Source organism: Microtus oregoni, unplaced genomic scaffold (assembly GCF_018167655.1).
Source record: "Microtus oregoni isolate MIOR12 unplaced genomic scaffold, Mior012 000048F_ref0000485, whole genome shotgun sequence".
Classification (NCBI taxonomy): Eukaryota; Metazoa; Chordata; class Mammalia; order Rodentia; family Cricetidae; genus Microtus; species Microtus oregoni.
This window is the reverse complement of record NW_024543222.1, coordinates 16758215-16778192: the sequence shown is the minus strand read 5'-3', so window position 1 is coordinate 16778192 and position 19978 is coordinate 16758215. Positions and strand designations below refer to the sequence as shown.

At 47.9% G+C, this 19978-nt stretch overlaps 1 protein-coding gene and 2 non-coding genes across 5 annotated transcripts; all 3 read left to right on the top strand.

The window, feature by feature from the left end:
• The first annotated feature begins 2522 nt into the window (after positions 1–2522).
• Rdm1 (RAD52 motif containing 1) lies at positions 2523–12966 on the top strand. Of its 3 annotated transcripts, none has more exons than XR_005972655.1 (9): positions 2523–2591; positions 3412–3624; positions 3829–4008; positions 5736–5858; positions 6256–6418; positions 8038–8136; positions 8895–8980; positions 11666–11820; positions 12050–12966. XR_005972655.1 is itself a non-coding variant. In XM_041635824.1 (8 exons), the coding sequence occupies exons 2-8, from the start codon at positions 3529–3531 to the stop codon at positions 11744–11746; spliced, it is 828 nt and encodes a 275-aa protein (XP_041491758.1). In that variant the 5' UTR covers positions 2523–2591; positions 3412–3528; the 3' UTR covers positions 11747–12966. The 3 variants fall into 3 exon arrangements, 1 of the variants encoding a protein (XP_041491758.1); XR_005972656.1 differs by having other exon boundaries at positions 11666–11851; XM_041635824.1 differs by having other exon boundaries at positions 11666–12966.
• Positions 2625–2815, top strand: LOC121436349. The gene has a single exon (XR_005972686.1). It is a non-coding gene; the product is annotated as a U2 spliceosomal RNA (small nuclear RNA).
• Positions 12967–18740: 5774 nt separating the features above from the next.
• On the top strand, positions 18741–18931 carry LOC121436347. The gene has a single exon (XR_005972684.1). It is a non-coding gene; the product is annotated as a U2 spliceosomal RNA (small nuclear RNA).
• Positions 18932–19978: the final 1047 nt, after the last annotated feature.

Here is a 19978-nt window from a genome sequence, read left to right as displayed (position 1 = left end):
ATAATCCCATTTCCTTATTTACATGGTTTTTATATGGTCAAAAGAATTCCTACTGAGGGCTGGAGAGACGGCTCAGTGGTTAAGAGCACTGCCTGCTCTTCCAAAGGTCCTGAGTTCAATTCCCAGCAACCACATGGTGGCTCACAACCATCTGTAGTGGGGTCTGGTGCCCTCTTCTGGCCTGCACATATGCATGCAGGCAGACCACTGTATACTTAATTCTTATTGAAGGCAGAGTGGATCTCTGTTCATTCCAGGCCAGCCTGGTCTACATAGCAAGTTCTAGGCCAGCCAGGACTACCTAGTGAGATCCTGTCCTGGGGAAGGAGATGTCCTGGGGAGGGGAATCATTCTCCTGAGACCCAGGAAAAGCTCTCAACATGTGTCTTGCATTTGGAAATGGTGGAAGAAGCCCTGGAAGCTGCTTTGGCGTTCACCTGTGAGGGCTACCGTTTTAATGACTGTGACCTTGTCCTTGCTCTCCTCTCCCCTCCTCTGTGGGAGATCTCTGTGTTACCTATTCAGACACTTGCAAGGACGCACAGACCCCACTTCTTTTTTTGTTTTGTTTTTTTGAGACAGGGTTTCTCTGTAGCTTTGGAGCTTGTCCTGGAACTCACTCTATAGACCAGGCTGGCCTCGAGCTCACAGAGATCCTCCTGCCCCTGCCTTCTGAGTGCTGGGATTAAAGGCGTGCGCCACCACCGCCCAGTTAGACCCCACTTCTTAAGAAGAGCACCCTGTTCAAAGGAAGGCCTTACTTCCTTCTGTCTTTAAAGCACCTGTCACAAGACCACATGCCAAGTTGTTCCTAACACAGTCTCACCAAGGTGCCCCAAGGAAAAGCCGAATTTGCTTCACTGTAGGTAGGTTCCTGGTGGTCTCTGGCTACAAGCTATTAACATGTTGTAAGAAACTCCCAGCAGGGCACAGTGACCCATGGGTGTAATTCTAAGTACTTTGGAAGCTGAGGCAGGAAAATCACAAGTTCAGGTCCTAGGCAACTTAGCCAGGCCCTCTTTCTAAGTATTAAGAAAGGCCAAAGGCATAGCTCCGTGGTAGAACTCTTGCCTAGAATGTGCAAAACCTTGGCTTCAATCTCTAGTGCCACTAACAGGAAAAAAGTGTCCCCACTGTTGCGCAATATTTCTTTACACTGTGTGAAAATACGTCATTGTGATTGGTTTGATAAAACGCTAAGTGGCCAATAGCTAGGCAGGATTTTCAGGGCAGAGCGAACACTGGGAAGAAGGCAGAGACGCCATGAGATGCAAGGCAAGCAGGCTGGGCCACGTGGAGATGAGGTAACAAAATCATGAGACAGAATGTAAATGAATAGAAATGGGCAGTTGAAGTTATAAGAACCAGTTAGAAACCAGCCTAAGCTATTGGCCGAGCTTTCTTAATTCATAAGACGTCTCTGTCATTTATTTGGGAGCTACGGGGACACAAAAAAAAAAATCTGCAGACAGGTCTCATCCCAGCATGACTATTTAACTGTCATTTGACCGTGGCTGTCTGACACCTATCTCCAGCTTGTCACTCCCAAACTCATCTCAGAACAGGGCACACATCTCTCTGCAAATTTGTTTCTCTAACTCAGCACGCGACTGTGTCCTACTCTTTTTTTGTTTGTTTATTTGTTTCGGTTTTGTGTTTGTTTTTTTGAGACAGGGTTCCTCAGAGTTGTTTGGTTAAAAGCATCCTCAGCTCCCTGGCACCCCTTTATACAAAGAGTCTGGGATTGTTTAGTTAGGGGGCTTCACTACAGCCCCCTGGCATCCGTTTTTGCAATGTTAGGCAGAAAGTTTCATTTTAAAGCTCCCTTCCCTGGGGGTTGCCTCAGTCCAAACTCCACCTCCAAGAAAGCCTGCCAATTGGCGACCCCACCCCAGGGAAGGTCTGGATTTATCCGGGTCTTTCAATTTATATTTTATATTTAGTATATTTTAGATTTATATATTATATGTATTAATGTTTTTTCTGTATGTGTGTGTTTCGGTTAGCTCCCCTGGAACTTAAGGTTTACATATATACATACATATATATGCTGGAAATCGAAAGGCCCGTTTACTCAAGAATCCTGCTATCCCTTGAGCTGGTCAAAGTGTGTATTCTCCGAGGGTTATACTCACCATCGAAGCCCTACCCAAACCCATTGTTGATCTTGCCACTTCACAACAAAACACTCTGAACCATATATAAAGTGAGGGGGACAGGAAATGGAAAGGGAAATGAGAAAGAGTGAGAGTACTTCTTGTGGTGGCTACTGCCAATTCTGTGTCTGAAAGATTGCAAAGAACCTGGTAGAAAAGCTGAGAGAGACCAGCGTTCACCCGGGCCTTCTGCAGTGCAGAGACAGACCGCGTACTGGGCGGGGCATGCAAATGAGGCCGTGGCCGCGGCTCCCAGGAACTCTGGGAGCGAAGAGGACAACGAAAACTCCTCGGCCCACGCGATCTCACAGGGTTTCCCTGGAAACGAGGCGGTGTCAGGATAGAGCAGGAGAGTCGGTGTCGGGCGCGTGTCCGAGAGCGCGTGTCCGAGGGCGCGTGAGCGTGGATGACCGCAATGTAAATGTGTGCGCGCAGGTGAGTGTAGCGGGCCCGTGTGCTTGAGGAGGTATCGCTTCTCGGCCTTTTGGCTAAGATCAAGTGTAGTATCTGTTCTTATCAGTTTAATATCTGATACGTCCTCTATCCGAGGACAATATATTAAATGGATTTTTGAAACTAGGAGTTGGAATAGGAGCTTGCTCCGTCCACTCCACGCATCGACCTGGTATTGCAGTACCTCCAGGAACGGTGCATCCCTTCGGGGTACATCGAGCGGTTCAAAAGTGAGAATAAGTGGCCTGGGTTTTGTAATAGTGACAGTTAATATGCTTGCTCCTCTTGGCGGGTTTTCTAGGTTCTGAGACTGCAGCGAGGATTTTTCTGTTGTATGATCCTGTTTGTTGTAAGCAGTATGTATAAAATCAGTCAATTAATAACATGGGAGGCTAGGGGCTTTGTTAAGGAATCTGGTCTCTACAAAAGTAACTGATTTTAAACTCTTTGCTTCTAAAGTGGTTATGGTTAAACGGGATTGATTTTGTCTTTAAGCTTGGTGCCTAGGTACATAATGGTAATTGTATTAAGCGACATTGCACATGTGAGAATAAGTTTTAACGTTGTTCATTTAAAGATGCTCACGCCTTTAATCCCCAGCATTCAGGAGGCAGAGGCAGGCGGATCTTTGTGAGTTCAAGCCCAGCCTGGTCTACAAGAGCTAGTTCCTGAACAGGCTCCCAAACTACAGAGAAACCCTGTCTCGAAAAACAAAAAACAAAATGTCACGTAGACCCAGTAGGGTGTGTCCAAATATGTGTAAGGACTGGCACTGAAATACCTGCTCTGTGTTAAATTTTAGGAAAGCGAAAGCCGTGGAGGCTGGGCTCCGCCCCGTCCTCATCTAGCGCCGCCCCTTCTGTGCTACTCCTAATTGGAAGTTCGCGGTAGTTCCTTGCGCAGGCGCAGTGGCTTTACCATGGCGGAGTTGATTTCTTTCGCTGTTCCCACCCAGAGTGACAAAGTTTTGTTGGTGTGGGAGCTAAGCGCCGGTCCCCCAGCTGAGGCCTTAATTGTGAGTGGCCGCGCGGAGGGAAAGGAGGAGGGAACCGGACGGGGACCCGCACGGAGGGGGACCCGGTTGTTGGTGAGCCAAGCGTGCACCCTTAGCCACCCGCGCTTGTCTCCTCTGAGGAAGCCCTTGTTCCTGCGGGGACTCGTGGGAGCTGGGTTTTCTCGGTGACTGGAGATGAGCACTCACGTCGTGGGCCTCCCACAGCATTCTCTGTCCGCAGTGTTCTCCCAGTTTGGCCTTCTGTATTCAGTCCGAGTCTTCCCGAACGCTGCCGTGGCTCGCCCTGGTTTCTATGCCATCATCAAGTTTTACTCATCGAGGGACGCGCAGAAAGCCCAAAAGGCATGTGACGGGAAGCCTCTTTTTCAGACTTCGCCCGTGAAGGTGGGTGCAAATGCGGGGTCTGGAATGAAGTTCCCAGAACCACAGCGAGCTAGCGTTTGTGCGGCTCTCTGGTTTTACAGGGAGCTTCCAGGTGCGTTTTCGCTGAGCCTCCAGGCATTCCTAGATGAAGAAACTCAAACTCGGGATGGCTGGTAATACAAGGTTCATCATGATAGTAACTGATCAAACCCAAATGTAACGATGAAAATCCCTCGTCGTTTTGTTGCCCTAAAATTTAAGAGATATTCATAAGCGTTTTCTATTTTATTTGGATTTAAAATGTGAGTTTGATAAACGGATAGCTGTAACATGACGGATGCTTGATTGTCTTTATTCTCAAACAGCCTGTCCAGAACCCCCTCAGGTTCTAGAAGCATCCTTATTAACCTCCACTCAATATTAACAGCAAACCACGTAGCTTGCCCAGAGCCGCAGGACAACATCTCATTTCCACTACCTGTGCTACTGGCTCCTTGATCTGCCTACTTGCTGCTGACCCATGGTCTGGTCTACTCTCGTCCCTATTGCTTTCCTCCTCCACTTGATTGAATCGGAGAATTCTAGTCAGTAGTGATTCCAAGCGTATTATCTCTACTCTGTACACTGTTCAAGACCCTCTTCTCTCCTAGATCATCCTCTTCCGAGCACTGAAGTGATTGCCTGTCAGTCGTCCTTTAATTATTGGACTTTGTTTTCAGCCTGTGACCATGTCTCAGGTAGATATTGTATGTGGTGCTGGGAAGATTACAAAGCACGAGTTTCCAGTGCCCTTGGGACAATGACACCATTTCATAAGCCTTAGGTTTTGATAGAGTGGTGAAGGAAATAACAGTTAAGATACCGGGGCTGGAGAGATGGCTCAGTCACTAAGAGCACTGCCTGCTCTTCCGGAGGTCCCAAGTTTGATTCTCAGCATACACATAATGGCTCGTAATCGCTTCTAGTAACTACAGTTCCTAGGGATTCCATATTCCCTTTCAGCCTGGGCACCAGGCATGCGTGTGATTCACCTGTGATCACAGTACCCAACCCTGTATCTAGGTGCCCAACTTGTAACAGGGGTTGTTGACTTGGAGCTGGGTGGCTGAAGGTTCATCTCATCTCCGTGTTCTTGGGTCATAATCTCAAGCAGCAACGACTAGATGGGAAACCCGGAACAATATCCTTGCTAGCTCACAACCTGACTCTTTCTGCAGGGCTTCTTAGTTATTTCCTTCTGCTCTACACCCAGTTCACCAGTGCTCAGGCTTGAACCATGGACTTCCTGTATGCCAAGCAAACACCCCACCAACTGGGCTTTATCTCCAGCTCCCAGGGCAAACTGCCACTTAACCAGGGATCCTAAAAATGACGGAGGACAGCACTGAGGCTTGGATGGGCAGATAGCACGTGTTTGGGGCTCACTTTGTTTTTTGTTTTAATATTTATTTATTTAGCCTGCATGCCTGCACACACACCAGAAGAGGGCGCCAGATCTCATTACAGATGGTTGTGAGCCACCATGTGGTTGCTGGGAACTGAACTCAGGACCTCTGGAAGAGCAGCCAGTGCTCTTAACCTCTGAGCCATCTCTCCAGCCCTTGGGGCTCACTCTGATGCAGGACTGAGGCCATCCTTCCATCCACCTGACCCTCACTGTCACTTATGGAGCTGGAACTGATTGACCTCAGGTATCTCCAAGTTAGACTCTGCAGGCTGTGCAATTTCTGGGTCTCTCCTGACTGCAGGTTCGTCTCAGCACCAGACAGAAAGCACTGCGGCACCGGACCTTTGCCCTAAACAGCTCACGGTGCCAAGAATTGGCGAATTACTACTTTGGCTTCAATGGATGGTCAAAAAGGATCATCAGGGTAAGTGGCTCTCCTTCCGCATTAGAATCCTAGATTTCGGGGAGGACGTCAGGGGCCAGCAAGGGTGAGGATAGGTGGATGTGTCTGAGAGTTAGGAAAACCCTTCCCAGTTCACTGGCTGATGGAGTCCATGGTTTCCCTAGTAGTCTGTGTGTTTAGTAAGACTTGACTGCCTGAAATGGCATTCTTCTGCAGATCTTACTTGCTCTGGAAGCTCTAGAATGCTCCAGCTGGGAGCTGGGACCTGGGATTTATTTTTTATGTTTCTCCATTGGAATCTTAGGCAAGGTGGGGCTGGGGCTGAGTGGTGGAGAGCTGGCCTAGCAGCGGTGAAACCTTGGGTTTGGGTCTCAGAGGTAACGAAATCCTAGAAGGGCTTGAATCCAACCTCTCCCAGCTGCAGGAGCTCTCTGGAGCGGAGGACGGGGCTCTCACGGGGCCTGTGCAGAAGCGGAGCCTCAAGTTCTTCTGTGCTGTAGAGGTGGTTCTGCCGCCCTACGGGTGCAAGAGCCCCGGAGTCGGCATCACTGAGGAGCCTCTGCACCAGCCGGAGGAGGAAGGTCTGTTCTAAGCGGAGGGAGGGCGGCAGGAGTGTGTCTCTCTGTCCTTCTGTCTTTTCTTCCATCTCTTCACTCTGTCAGCTACTAGTCAGGCCCTTTCATCGCCAAACTACTGAAGTCCTAGGCAGAATTTTTATGCCTTATAATGTAGATTTTCACGTAAGCACGTGCCTGACAAAACCCTTACATTCACCGTAGAACTGCCCTCCTGTCCTGAGGTTAGGGGAGGCAGGAACTCCTATGCCTGTTGTTTTTGGTTAAGGACTTGCTTTGTGTTGAAATAATTGGTCAGAGTTTTTTATCTCAGCCTTCAGCTGTCCCAGCAGAAGTGGCTCAGAGTGTAAGAGAACAGACTGCTCTTGCAAAGGACCCACGTCAGGTGGCTGAACCCACCTGTCACTGCAGATCCAGTAGGGTCTCACGCCTCTCTTCTCCTCAGGCACCTGTACTAGTGACACAGAGAAACACACACAGACACATCATTTATTGTTATTAACATTGCCATAAACTTCTGTATAGACACTCAGTCCTTTACCTACTAATGGAATGGCTCGAACAGACAAAAAAAGCCAATGTGAAAAGCTACTCCAATTGATTTTTTTAAGATTTATTTATTTATTATGTATACAGTGTTCTGCCTAGAAGCCAGAAGAGAGCACCAGATCTAATTATAGATGGTTGTGAGCTACCATGTGGTTTCTGGAAATTGAACTCAGGACCTCTGGAAAAATGGCCAGTGCTCTTAACCTCTGGGCCACGTCTCCAGTCCCTAGTTTGTTTGTTTGTTTTTCTAGACTTCATGGTTCTCAGCATGAGGGGTCCAAGTCAAATATAAAGTGTTAGTGGAGGGTGTGGGGTGGTCTCCTGAGACTGCTGGATAGATAGGGCCATTCATCAACAGCATCACCTGACCTGGCTGGTGTGAGTCCAGCCCTGAGCTGCAGCACCCGTCTGTCATTTTGGAACTGGCCAGTGATAGGAGCCTTGTGTCCGTCCCTCATTTGGACCCCATAGTTACTACATGAGGAACTTCAGAACACACCAGGCCTGTAAGATAATGGGCCCTGTCCTTATGTGCGCTCATCAGAGCCATTCGGCAGCTCCTCGTGCTGTGCGCACCTTTAGTTACCCAGTGATCTCAGACGGAATCGTAAGTGAATTTTCTTTTTAAACAAAGAATAACTGCTATCCGTGTATTTACTTATGTTTTTATTTTTGGTGTATGATTCCGTGTAAGTATTTACTTATGTTTTTATTTTTGGTGTATGATGCATTTGTGTGTAGTGTATGCGAATGTGTGTGTGCAGATAAGGTGTGTGGGCCTGTGTGTGTAAGCCCAGAAGCCAGAAGAAGGTGTTGGGTGTACTCTCCTCTTTATTCATTCGAGGTAAGGGCTCTCCCTGAACCTGGCGCTTGTCTTTCTTTGTGGCCAGCTAGAAGATAGCAGCCCCCTGTCTCGGCCCCACTCACTGCTGGGATTGCAGACATGTGTAGGGTCAGGCCCAGCTGTTACACAGGCATCATATGCAAACACAGGTCCTCGTGCTTCTACAGCAAACACAGAGCCCCCGGCAGTCTCCTTTCAGGTATGTGAAATCCATCTGTGTGGTTGGCTCCAGGACAGTCCTCGTTTCTGATGAAGAGGAAGACCGCGCAGAAGCTCGCAATCCAGAGCGCTTTGGCAGATGCCTTCCAGAAGTTGGCCATCGTGGTTCTGGGTGAGCCTCTCTCAGTTATTCGGAGCGCTTGAATCTTGGCGAGCTGAAAGTTCATTTTAAAATACAAACAGTATGAAAATGCGGCTATCTGGAACATTCCAGATTATGCTTTCATTCATGCGACTCTCCCACAGCGCTGGTCTCGGGTTGGTTCTTTGTCATGTATAGGAGAAAAGTGGCAGCAAACGCTCTTGTTCCTTGGGTATCGATTGTCACTGCAGGCCCTGCTCCTTTGCTTGCCTGGCACTAAGAGAGTTGATGAGTGTTGGACATTTGGGTTTGCGTACTGACTTCCTGTGCCATAGCTAGAGTGACCTGTAAACATGTAGGGTTACTAAGCTGCCCTCCATCTCAGGCTAGAGGGTGTCCCCATCTCCTGGGGACACCATTAGAGTGAATGAAATGATGGTTCTGTTAATAACTGCACTGTGAGATGTGGCGTCTCTGGAGACATGCTCTAGCCTCTAGAGACCGTAAGCACTCATTGGTGCGACTGTGTTTGATGTGGAAGTTTGAGAACAAGAAGAACCCTGAGGGGCTGGAGAGATGGCTCAGTGGTTAAGAGCACTGCCTGCTCTTCCAAAGGTCCTGAGTTCAATTCCCAGCAACCACATGGTGGCTCACAACCATCTGTAATGGGGTCTGGTGCCCTCTTCTGGCCTGCAGGCATACAAGCAGACAGAATACTGTATAAATAATAAATAAATAAATATTAAAAAAAAAAAAAAAGAACCCTGAATTGAGCCTCTCACTTTCAGAAAGTGGCAAGGTCGCGGTGGAGTACAGACCCGGTGAAGAGTCCATCGATGCCGAAAGTGAAGAAGACCTGCAGAGTTTAATCCAGGTGCGTGGGGACCTGAGCCCTGGGTGTCCCTAGCTGGGGTAGTCAGGACCCACACAGCAGCAGGACTGCACTGTGCAGCATTCTCAAGGAAATGCATTGAAGTACAGGCAGTTTGGGGGCTTTTCCTGAACTACTAGTCCTGTCCTCTGCCCCCTTGGGTGGAGTCTGAAGAGAACTGAGGTCACTAAGAGCTTGACTATAACTGTGGCCCCAGGATGGGTGGGAGGTTCCTGCTCCAGGAAGCCAGGCTGCGTGAGCAGTGGTTTCTCCAGAATTTTTTTTTTTTTTTTTTTTTTTTTTTTTTTTTTGGTTTTCAAGACAGGGTTTCTCTGTGGTTTTTGGAGCCTGTCCTGGAACTAGCTCTTGTATACCAGGCTGGTCTCAAACTCACAGAGATCCGCCTGCCTCTGCCTCCCGAGTGCTGGGATTAAAGGCGTGCGCCACCACCGCCCGGCTCTCCAGAATTTTCTGCATGACTCCCAAGAACACACGGAACAGGGCAGTTCGCTGATGTGTGCCACCAGGGAACTGGCTCTAATACGGTGTGGTATTTAAACCCCTGCATTCCCCCGTCTCTCCAGAAGAAGACCTTTCTATAATTTTTTTGTTTTTGATTCTTTTTTTTTTTTTAAAGATTTATTTATTATATACAGTATTCTCAGTATTCTGTCTACAGGCCAGAAGAGGGCACCAGATCTCATTACAGATGGTTGTGAGCCACCATGTGGTTGCTGGGAACTGAACTCAGGACCTTTGGAAGAGCAGGCAGTGCTCTTAACCACTGAGCCATCTCTCCAGCCCCTTGTTTTTGATTCTTTTTGGTGAAGACATTCCTATAAGTCAGTTATATAATGACAGACTTATAGGAATGTCTTCAGCAAAAAATGACAGAGGATAGGCTGCCATTTTTGTCTCAAGGAAGCAGCCACGATTACATAGACGATTCCTTTCCAGCAGTAGTGGCCAACGTGTGTCTGTCCCTCGAGAATGTTCTGTGGGGATTTTTTGTTTTTTGTTTTTCTCGAGACAGGGTTTCTCTGTGGCTTTGGATCCTGTCCTGGAACTAGCTCTTGTATACCAGGTTGGCCTCGAACTCACAGAGATCCACCTGCCTGTGCCTCCCGAATGCTGGGATTAAAGGCATTGCGCCACCACTGCCCAGCTTCACGTGGGGATTTTTGATCACCTAATGCACCCCAGGACTTTGAAGTGATTTTCTTTGAACAGGTAGAGTGGCCGCCATCTCAGAAAGTAAAGTTTCTCCATGGAGAGCAATAGTTTAGTTCAGCTTCAGCAGGGATCTCCTGGGCAAGTGTTTCTCCGTGGCTCTCTTTTCTCCCTAGAAGGAATTCAGTGGAGATACAAGGCAAACAGAAGCTTGGTCAGCAGCAAGGCGGCGTCACCCAGAGAGGTTAGGGCAGTCTGCAGCAAAGTGAGAAAGTAGTGAGGATAGTAGTAGCCCTTGGGCTGTGGTGTTCATTTACTCTTTTTTTTTTTTTTAAACAGTTTTACTGTGTATCCCTGGCGGTCCTGGAACTAGCTCTGTAGACCAGGTTGGCCTCGAACTCACAGAGATCTACCTGCCTCTGCCTCCCAAGTGCTAGGATTAAAGATGTGCACCACCACTTCCCAGAAAGAAGTCTAGCCTTTGCCCTATGTGATGGCAAATTTAATTTCAATACTCAGGAGGCAGAGGCAGGCAGATTTCTGTGAGTTTGGGGCCAGCCTGGGTCTATAGAGTGAGTTCCAGGACAGCTAGGGCTACACAGTGAGACACTGTCTAAAGGCAAGTAAACCGGGGCTGGAGAGATGGCTCAGTGGTTAAGAGCATTGCCTGCTCTTCCAAAGGTCCTGAGTTCAATTCCCAGCAACCACATGGTGGCTCGCAACTATCTGTAATGAGGTCTGGTGCCCTCTTCTGGCCTGCAGGCATACACACAGACAGAATATTGTATATATAATAAATAAATTAAATAAATAATAAAAAACAAGTAAACCAAAAAGTACAAAAAGTGAAAACAAGTCCGTCTCTCTGGCTGTATGAGGTAGCAATCGGCCTCGGACTCTGGAATCAGTTTGTGCAGTAGATTCACCAATGGAGAGGGGACTATCAGAATAACTTCCACTTTAAAACACGCCACTGTGTGCCCAGCTTTGTCAGGGCACGGGTATGGTTGGTTATGGGCACATGAGTGTGGATGCCCCAGGAGACCAGAAGCATCAGGTCTTTGGAGCCAGAATAACAAGTGGTTGCAAGCCACACTTTGTGGGTCCTGGAAACCACTCTCAGGACCTCTGGAAGAGCAGCACGTGATCTTAACTGCTGAGCCACCTCTCCTGCAAACCATAATACAGCTTAGAAAAGCGGCTCCAGAAGTCAGCTGGGCATCTTCTCTGTGTTGCTTTGTGAGGTGGATCTCTGTGACGTGGTAACCATTCCCCTGAGTCAGCGTGGTATGCAGATGTTTTCCCAGGCCAGTGGGAAGGCTCTCAACTCTGATATAAACTTTCTGGCTGAATTACCCACCCCCAAATCCCTCTGCAGAAGTTTAGGAGAGATCACAGATTCTATCCTGGATCAGCCCACGCAGCAGTGAGTTGGGAACCATGGTTAGGGAATATCAACCCCAGAGTGACCGCAGAGTGTCCTCTCCACCGCCCTGGTGGGCCTTCTTCATCCTGCAGGTCAACTGCCTTCAGCCTGGCCAAAGGGAGGAAGAATGTCTCTCAGATTTTAGCTTGGAAGAAGATGAACTGAATCTATAAGAACTGCACCAGCGCTACTGACTGTCACAGGCCCTGCCCTCTGACTTTCGTGGGAAGTTCTACATGTCTGACTAGTGAGCTGCTGACATCCACGAACACCCTAGAGTGAGGCCCAAATCCTGCCTGGCGGCTTGGAAGAGGTCTAGGGGAGGCTCCAGCCCTGTCATAATGGTGGGAAAAGGTCCCTGTGCAGAATGGAACTGGGCCGCAGTATAACACAGGCTGCCTGTCTCTCGGGTCCACTACTCCCTCATCAATGTCTGCGCCATAACAGAAGTTTACAACCGTTTGTTTTTATTCCAGGATACCAGTTTCTTTGGGGAGCAATACCGTGTGTGCTGGTTTGAAAGAAAATGCACCCTCCCCCCCAAAGGAGAAGCACTGTTTGGAGGTGTGGCCTTATTGGAATGGGCGTGGTCTTGTGGATGAACTGTGTTACTGTGGGGGCGGGGTTGAGGTCTTCTCCAGTGTCACTGAATGTGGTAATCAACTTCCTGCTGCCTTCTGGTGAAGACTTGTCATTGTCAGCTCCAGAACCACGTCTGCCTGCACGCTGCCATGCTCCCTGTCATGATGATAACGGACTGGACCTCTGAACTGTAAACAAGCCACCCCAATTAAATATTTTCTTTATAAGACACCGTGCTGTGGTCATGGTGTCTCTTCACAGAAATAGAAACTGTAAAGGCGTCCTGAATCGGATTAGTTCGCTGTTCCACCCCAGAGTGTGCCGCGCTGACCGACAGCTCCCGAAACCCCCAAAGGTGGTTCCGGTGATGGAGTGGGTCAGAACAGGGCTCTGCTGAAAGAATCGGTGTCAGCCACTAAGAGGAGGCCAGGAATCAGGCAAAGTCAGGAAATAGAGGGTGAAGGTGAAGAGGGGAGTATTCGCCCTGAGGTGGGGAGGGAGGGATGACGCGGGCTACCTCTGGATAGAGAGGACACAGACGTTCCCATAGGCACATTGGCTTATAAAGGAAACTGGGAAACCCTGTGTTAGGAAGAGGCATTCAGTTTTCACTGTGTTAATTAGGTGAGCCAAAGGGGGCTTTTGATTGCTGAACTTCAGTACTTTGATAGCTGGGCCTTGGTAGGCGGCCTCAGGAGGAGGAAGTGGCCAAATAAGGGAATAGACTGAAAGACACCCCCCCCCCCAAGCTTGTTAAACAACTTAGCACCAGTAACGCCATTTTACAAGGCTTGTACTGAATATTCAGGGTTTGAACAAAGGGCAGTTTAGAAGCTGCCAAAACGAGCTAGAGACACCTGTGGCTGGGCCGGGGGAGGAACGGGAATACCGAGAATGTGGCTAGGCGCTGTCTGTCCCAGGCGGGGAGGAACGGTGAAGTCTGCCCTAGATAAGAGCCAAGGCAGCCCATATCTGAATTCTCGGGAACTAGAGACCTTGTCCCAACCTGAACTCGGCCACATTCAAACTGACCAATGAAAACCCTGTAACTACGCTTCTTGCTTCTGTACCGCGCTTTTTGCTCCCCAAAACATATATAAACCCATTACCCCGACCTGGAGGTGCACAAGTCCTCCGAGAGACTTTGTCACCCCAGGTACCTGTGTATCTGAATAAACCTCTTGCTGTTTGCATCCGTACAAGTGGTCTCGCTGTTCCTTGGGAAGGGTCTCCCCAGAGGACTCTTGGAGGGTCTTTCAAGACCTTGGTGGCTAGCTTTAGGGTTGTGATACTGGTTTTTAGCAAGGCAGAGGGAATGGGAGAGAGGTGCTAGAGCCACGGTTGGAGTGGGTGTATTAGATTCTAGTTAGCAGCAGAGACTACATTCGTCCCAGCCTGCCATTCTGCCCTGAGCTGCTACCCACAATTTCCTGAGGCTAGACGGCAGTCCCCCCACCCAAAACCCCTCACACTGGTGTAACCCACAATCCACCCCCTTCTGATTGGTTGGCCCAGAGCCTGTCTGAACCACTGAGCCACAGAACTCCCTGATAGGCTGCAAGTGTGTCACCATGGAAAGCCCCCAATCACTTCTCCCCGTATTAGGACTGGATGGGACCTGGGAGCTCTTTGTAATTTTCCCCTTTTAAACTGGAACTCGCTCTGTAGACCAAGTTGGCCTTAAACTCACAGAGATCTTCTTGCCTCTACCTCCTGGGTGCTGGGATTAAAGTTGTGTGCCACTACACCCAGCTCTCAAAAAATATTTTTTACTCTGTTCTGGGAGGGCAGAAGAGGGCATCAGATTCCCTGAGCCAAATTTATAGACAGTTGTGAGGCTGCTGGCCCAAGGGCTGGGCACTGAACTCTGGGTCTTCTGACACAGCAGTTAGTGCTCTGAACTGCTGTGCCGTCTTGCCAGCTCCCACAACACTCCCTTCACACACTTTTGGAAACAGGTTCTCTTGTAACCTTGTGATGGCTGATGTTCTGTTGATGGTTTACCTCATGTTTAAAAGTTTAAAATTACTGTGCTTAAGAGAACTATAAAGTGAAAAAGGACTTCCCAATGTTCAGGCTTTTAAGGTTAATTTTTGTAATAGTCTGGTCTTGATACAATTTTAACACAACTGTTGTTTTATGCAAGGTCATAAGGTCATCTGCTATTCCTGCTTCTGTTAAACAGAAGCTTGTTTTGCTCAAGATAACCTTCTGCTTGTACATAGACGGAATGTAACGTTGTGTTGTTTGCCTTTATAAACCCCTGACTGAGGTGGCTTGGCGCTGCCTTTGGGACTCCTGAGTCCCCATGTATACCTGGTGCCAGTATCTGATACTGAATAAAAGCCTCCTTTTTGTTAAAATTTATTCGTGGTCAGTCTGGTGGATCTCTGAACGTCCCAAACCCATAACGGTTTGGGCTGGTCTCAAATTATTTCTTTCCATTTTTAGAAGAAACAAGGACTGGAGAGATGGCTCAAAAGTTAAGAGTTGGCTGCTCTTTCAGAGGACCCGGGTTCAATTGCTAGCACCTACATGGCAGCTCACGACTCTCTGTGACTATAGTTCCAAAGGATTGGACATCCTCACACCAATGCACATAAAATTAAATAATTTTTTTTAAAAAAAATAGAGGGGCTGGAGAGATGGCTTAGTGGTTAAAAGCACTGACTGCTCTTCCAGAGGTCCTGAGTTCAATTCCCAGCAATCACATGGTGGCTCACAACCATCTGTAATGAGACTTGGTGCCCTCTTCTGGCCTGCAGGGATACATTCAGGCAGATCACCGTATACATAATAAATAAACCTTAAAAAAAAACAAAAAAAAAAAAAACAGGGCTGGAGAGATGGCTCAGAGGTTAAGAGCATTGCCTGCTCTTCCAAAGGTCCTGAGTTCAATTCCCAGCAATCACATGGTGGCTCACAACCATCTGTAATGAGACTTGGTGCCCTCTTCTGGCCTGCAGTCATACACATAGACAGAATATTGTATACATAATAAATAAATATTTAAAAAAAAAACAAAATAAACAAATGGTAAAGACAGTGTCCTTCTGTAGCCTGGAACTCCTCAGTTCAGTGGGTCCTGAAAAATTTATTGTGTTGCCTGAATTTTCCAGTCTTCATTCTGCAAACTCCAGGATTACAGCAGTCCAACACTGTTTTGCAACAGTTTCTTCCAAAACCCTGCAGGAAGCTCCTTAAGCAGGAAGGCAAACAACTCAAAACAGCTTCAGGGGGCTGGAGAGATGGCTCAGTGGTTAAGAGCATTACCTGCTCTTCCAAAGGTCCTGAGTTCAATTCCCAGCAACCACATGGTGGCTCACAACCATCTGTAATAAGGTCTGGTGCTCTCTTCTGGCCTTCTGCATACACACAGATAGACTATTGTATACATAATAAATAATAAATATTTTAAAAAAACAGCTTCAGGAAGTCCCTGAAACTGACCAGACTCACTAGGCTCCTCCCTGCAGAGTAAACAAGCTGAGAGTCCCTCCTACACAAAGGCAGGCCCAGCTGCAAAGACTGGGAGACCCAACAGCTACCTGGAACAGGTTTAGACCAATTGAGGCTCCTGGAAGGGACGCTTTTCAGCCTGTCGAGCTGCCTGTAGGCTGTGAAGTGTGCTCCAGGTTCCCGGCTTTGTGAGCTGTCACCCATGCTGGGGTGGTCGATGGTGATGCAGCTGTCTTTGAGTCGTTTCTGCTCCTGTAAGTAACCTCTCATCCAATAAAATACTGGCTCAGGAAAGCCACAGCTACATAGAGAACCCGTCTCAGAAAACAACAAAATCCTTCTTAGTTCAACAAGTTGGACTTTGGTGGTATTTGTGTGTTCATCTGTCTGGGACCCTGTCTGGGGTGGGAAGTTGGATGTTGTCTCCCCAGGAAGAGTTTTGTCACACAACAGCCATGTCTCTCTCTCTCGCTAATATGTGTATATAAGCATTTGTTGCATGTTTAACATACATTCTATCTCATACTCCCCCACCCTCCTTTTTCTCAGCTCTATCCCCACTCTTGTTCTGTCATGTCTTACATACATGTATATATGTGGATCTATGTAAAGTCTAGGAAGCATAGGAAGAAAAAATGTTTGAGAGGCTTAATTTACTTAGATTATCTGCACTGTTTCTGCGGCAGACAACTTAAGTTGGTTCTTAAGACTGAAAACAGTTGCATTGTAGATACACCACATTTTCTTTCTTTTCTTAGTTACTTGTTTTTGTTTTTCAAGACAGAGTTTCTTTGTGTAACAGCCCTGGCTCTCCCGAAACTCACTCTGTAGACCAGGCTGGTCTCGAACTCAGACTGCTGGGATTAAAGACGTGTGCCACCGCTGCTGGGTTTTTACCACCCGGTCTTCATCCATTCCGTGTTTTGTCACTGGGGACAGGTCCGTAGCTTACTGTTGAGCATGGGCTGTAACAGACGACTGACTGTGGAAGTGTGTCTGTGACGGGTTGGAACCCTTCATGTAAATACCCAGGGTAGCTCTGCTATGTGGGAATCTTAGTTCGAATAAACCGCAGTATTGACTTCCACAGCAGATAGGCTGGTTTGTATTTCCATCAGTGCTGTGTGAGAACCGTCTTCCCTCTACCTTCTTGGCCAGCATTTGTTCTTTTTGTTTCCGTTGTTTGCAGACTGTCTCACTGGATATCCTGGAACTCCCTATATAGGTCTGGCTGGCCTCCATCTCAGAGATCACCTGCTTTTGCTCCTGAGTGCTTGGATTAAAGGTGGGAGCCAAATATGCTCAGTTCTATATTTGTTTTTTTATTAAGGTTTTGTTTATTATTATGCATATGTGTGTGGTGTGTGAAGGTCGGCACTCTCATGCCGAGTATAAAGATCAATGAAGCTGGGCGGTGGTGGCGCATGCCTTTAATCCCAGCACTTGGGAGGCAGAGGCAGGCAGATCTCTGTGAGTTCGAGACCAGCCTGGTCTACAAGAGCTAGTTCCAGGACAGGCTCCAAAACCACAGAGAAACCCTGTCTCGAAAAACCAAAATAAATAAATAAAGATCAATGAAAAATTAGTAGGTTAGTTTCACTCTCTTTATCCTGGAAAATGAGGGCTTGCTCCCCACATCTGTTCCTATCTAGAAACCCAAACTTCCCGTTAATATTCAGGCTATACTGGCCTGCCCTTGGGGTCCTGAGAGGCTGGTCCTCAGCTGCAGCCGCTAAGAGTGGTCCTCCTGTGCACGTTCGCTGGTTCACTTTTAAAGGGTCGGCTTTGCCCTCCTCCAGTGTCTATCTCTTGCCTCTCTCCTCCCTTCTCTCTCTTTAGCTCACCTCACTTCCCCCCTCTTTCAACCCCCCACCCCGCTTGTCCCCAGGGACTGATCTCTGGCCACTTTCTCTTCTTCCAGTAAACCTACATGTGAGCCCTGTTGTATGGTATGACTCCCTCTGGCCCCTTTTAAATTATAGCGCTGTCCCAATTGACCCCACGCCCTAAGGCGCTCCCTTTGTTTCCAGATAGCTTAGCTTTTCACTGCACAGCACAGGCCTGACCCACCAGCCTGTCTGTTGATTGCTCACGATTAATAGGTGCGCGTGTGCGTAAGTGAGGTTTTCCTGTTTTTCTTTTTTGAGAGCCTCACTATGGAGCCCTTGGCTGACCTGGAACTCACTCACATAAACTAGTCTGGCTTCGAACTCCGTAAGAGATCTCTCCTGCCTCTGCCTTCTGAATGCTGCCATTACAGGCATGAACCTCTATCCTCGGCCCAGAGTTATGTTTATTCTGTTTGGCAGCTTTTTGTTTTTATTATTTATTGGTTGTTTGGATGGTTGGGTTTTGTTTTTCGAAACAGAGTTTCTGTGTTAGCCCAAGACTGTCCTGGAATGCGCTTTGTAGCCCACGTTGACCTAGAACTTGAGATCCACCTGCCCTTGCCTCCCCACTGCGGGATTAAAGGCGGGCAAAACTACCATCCAATTAACTCTGTATTAAAAAGGAACACGATCAGGTTGAGGCAGGATGATCACCGAAAATTTCAGGTCTGGGCTTCCATGTGAAAACAAGACAAAGAAGGAAAGAAAGGAACGAAGAGAGACAGGACGGGGCAAAAACCCCCAGAGAGCAACGTTTACAGCTGAAATTCCAAGGCCCCCTAGTCCAAGGCTCCGCCCACCCCTTGACCGGATCTCCCCTCAGCCGCGGATCTCATCTTGGGGCCAAGCGAAATGCCCAATGGACTAGATATGGGGCGGGGGAGTGTGGTAGGGAGGGACCTTTGTGGGTACCGTCAACTGTGAAATATTAAGAATCGGGCAGATGGGCGGGCGTTCGGGTAACGCTGTGCTGCGCAGAACAGACGGCTTGCGCACTGGGCGGGGCATGCAAATAAGGCCGTGGCCGCGGCTCTCAGGAACTCTGGGAGCGAAAAGGGCATCGATAACTTCTCGGCCCACGCTGGTCTCACAGGGTTTTCCCGCAGACGATGTAGCGGTCAGGATAGAGCAGAAGAATGGATATCGGGCACGAGTCCACGGGCGCGTGAGTGTGGACGACCGCGATATAAATGTGTGCGCGCAGGTGAGTGTAGCGGGCGCGTGTGCTTAAGGAGTTATCGCTTCTCGGCCTTTTGGCTAAGATCAAGTGTAGTATCTGTTCTTATCAGTTTAATATCTGATACGTCCTCTATCCGAGGACAATATATTAAATGGATTTTTGGAACTAGGAGTTGGAATAGGAGCTTGCTCCGTCCACTCCACGCATCGACCTGGTATTGCAGTATCTCCAGGAACGGTGCACCCCCTCGGGGGCATCTGCTCTGGTTCTAAAGAAAGACTGCTTTCTGCCTTTTCTTTTTCCTTTTCTTTTCCACTTGTCTCTTTTCCTGTTGTGTTAGTCTGTAGGTCACTACTGAGATAGTTTGAGCACTTTTTCCTCTTTGTTGTCAAGTATGTGTCGTTGTAGATTGCTTTCCAGTTTCAGATTGCTATTCCCATCCCGCGATCCCTCCTCGTCATCTACACACTAAATTCTCACATAGAGTACCACGTGGGGTGGAGAACTAAACAGAATTCACAGCAGAAGAAACTCAAATGGTCAAAAGACATTTAAGGAAATAACATTCATCATCAGAAAAATGCAAATCAAAATGATTCTGAGATACTATCTTACACCTGTCAGAATGGTTAAGATCAAAAATCCTGAGGACAGCTTATGCTGGAGAGGATGTGGAGTCAGGAGAACGCTCCTCCACTGCTGGTGGGAGTGAGAACTTGTACAGCCATTCTGGAAATCAGTATGGCAGTTTCTCAGAAAATTGGGAATCAATCTATCTCAAGACTTAGCGATATCACTCTTGGGCATATACCCAAAGGATGCTCAATCATACCACAAGGACACTTGCTCAACAATATTCATAGTAGCATTATTCATAATAGCCAGAACCTGGAAACAACCTAGATGCCCCTCAACTTAAAAATGGATAAAGAAAATGTGGTACAGTTACACAACAGAGTATTACTCAGCTGTAAAAAACAATGACATCATGAAATTTGCAGACACACGGATAGAACGAGAAAAAACCATCCTGAGTGAGGTCCAGACTCAGAGAGACAACCATGGTATGTACTCACTCGTGAGTGGATATTAGATAGAAAGTAAAGGACAACCAGATAACAGTCCACAGCTCCAGAGAAACTAGAGCCTTCTTCCAATAATTGATGGAACCAGATGCAGAGATCTACAACCAAGAACCAGGCCAAACTCTGGGAAGCCAGGAGTAGGGAATACATGAACAGGGAAGGTCAAGAGCGTGATGGCGATGTCTACAGAGACACCTGAACCAAGCTCGA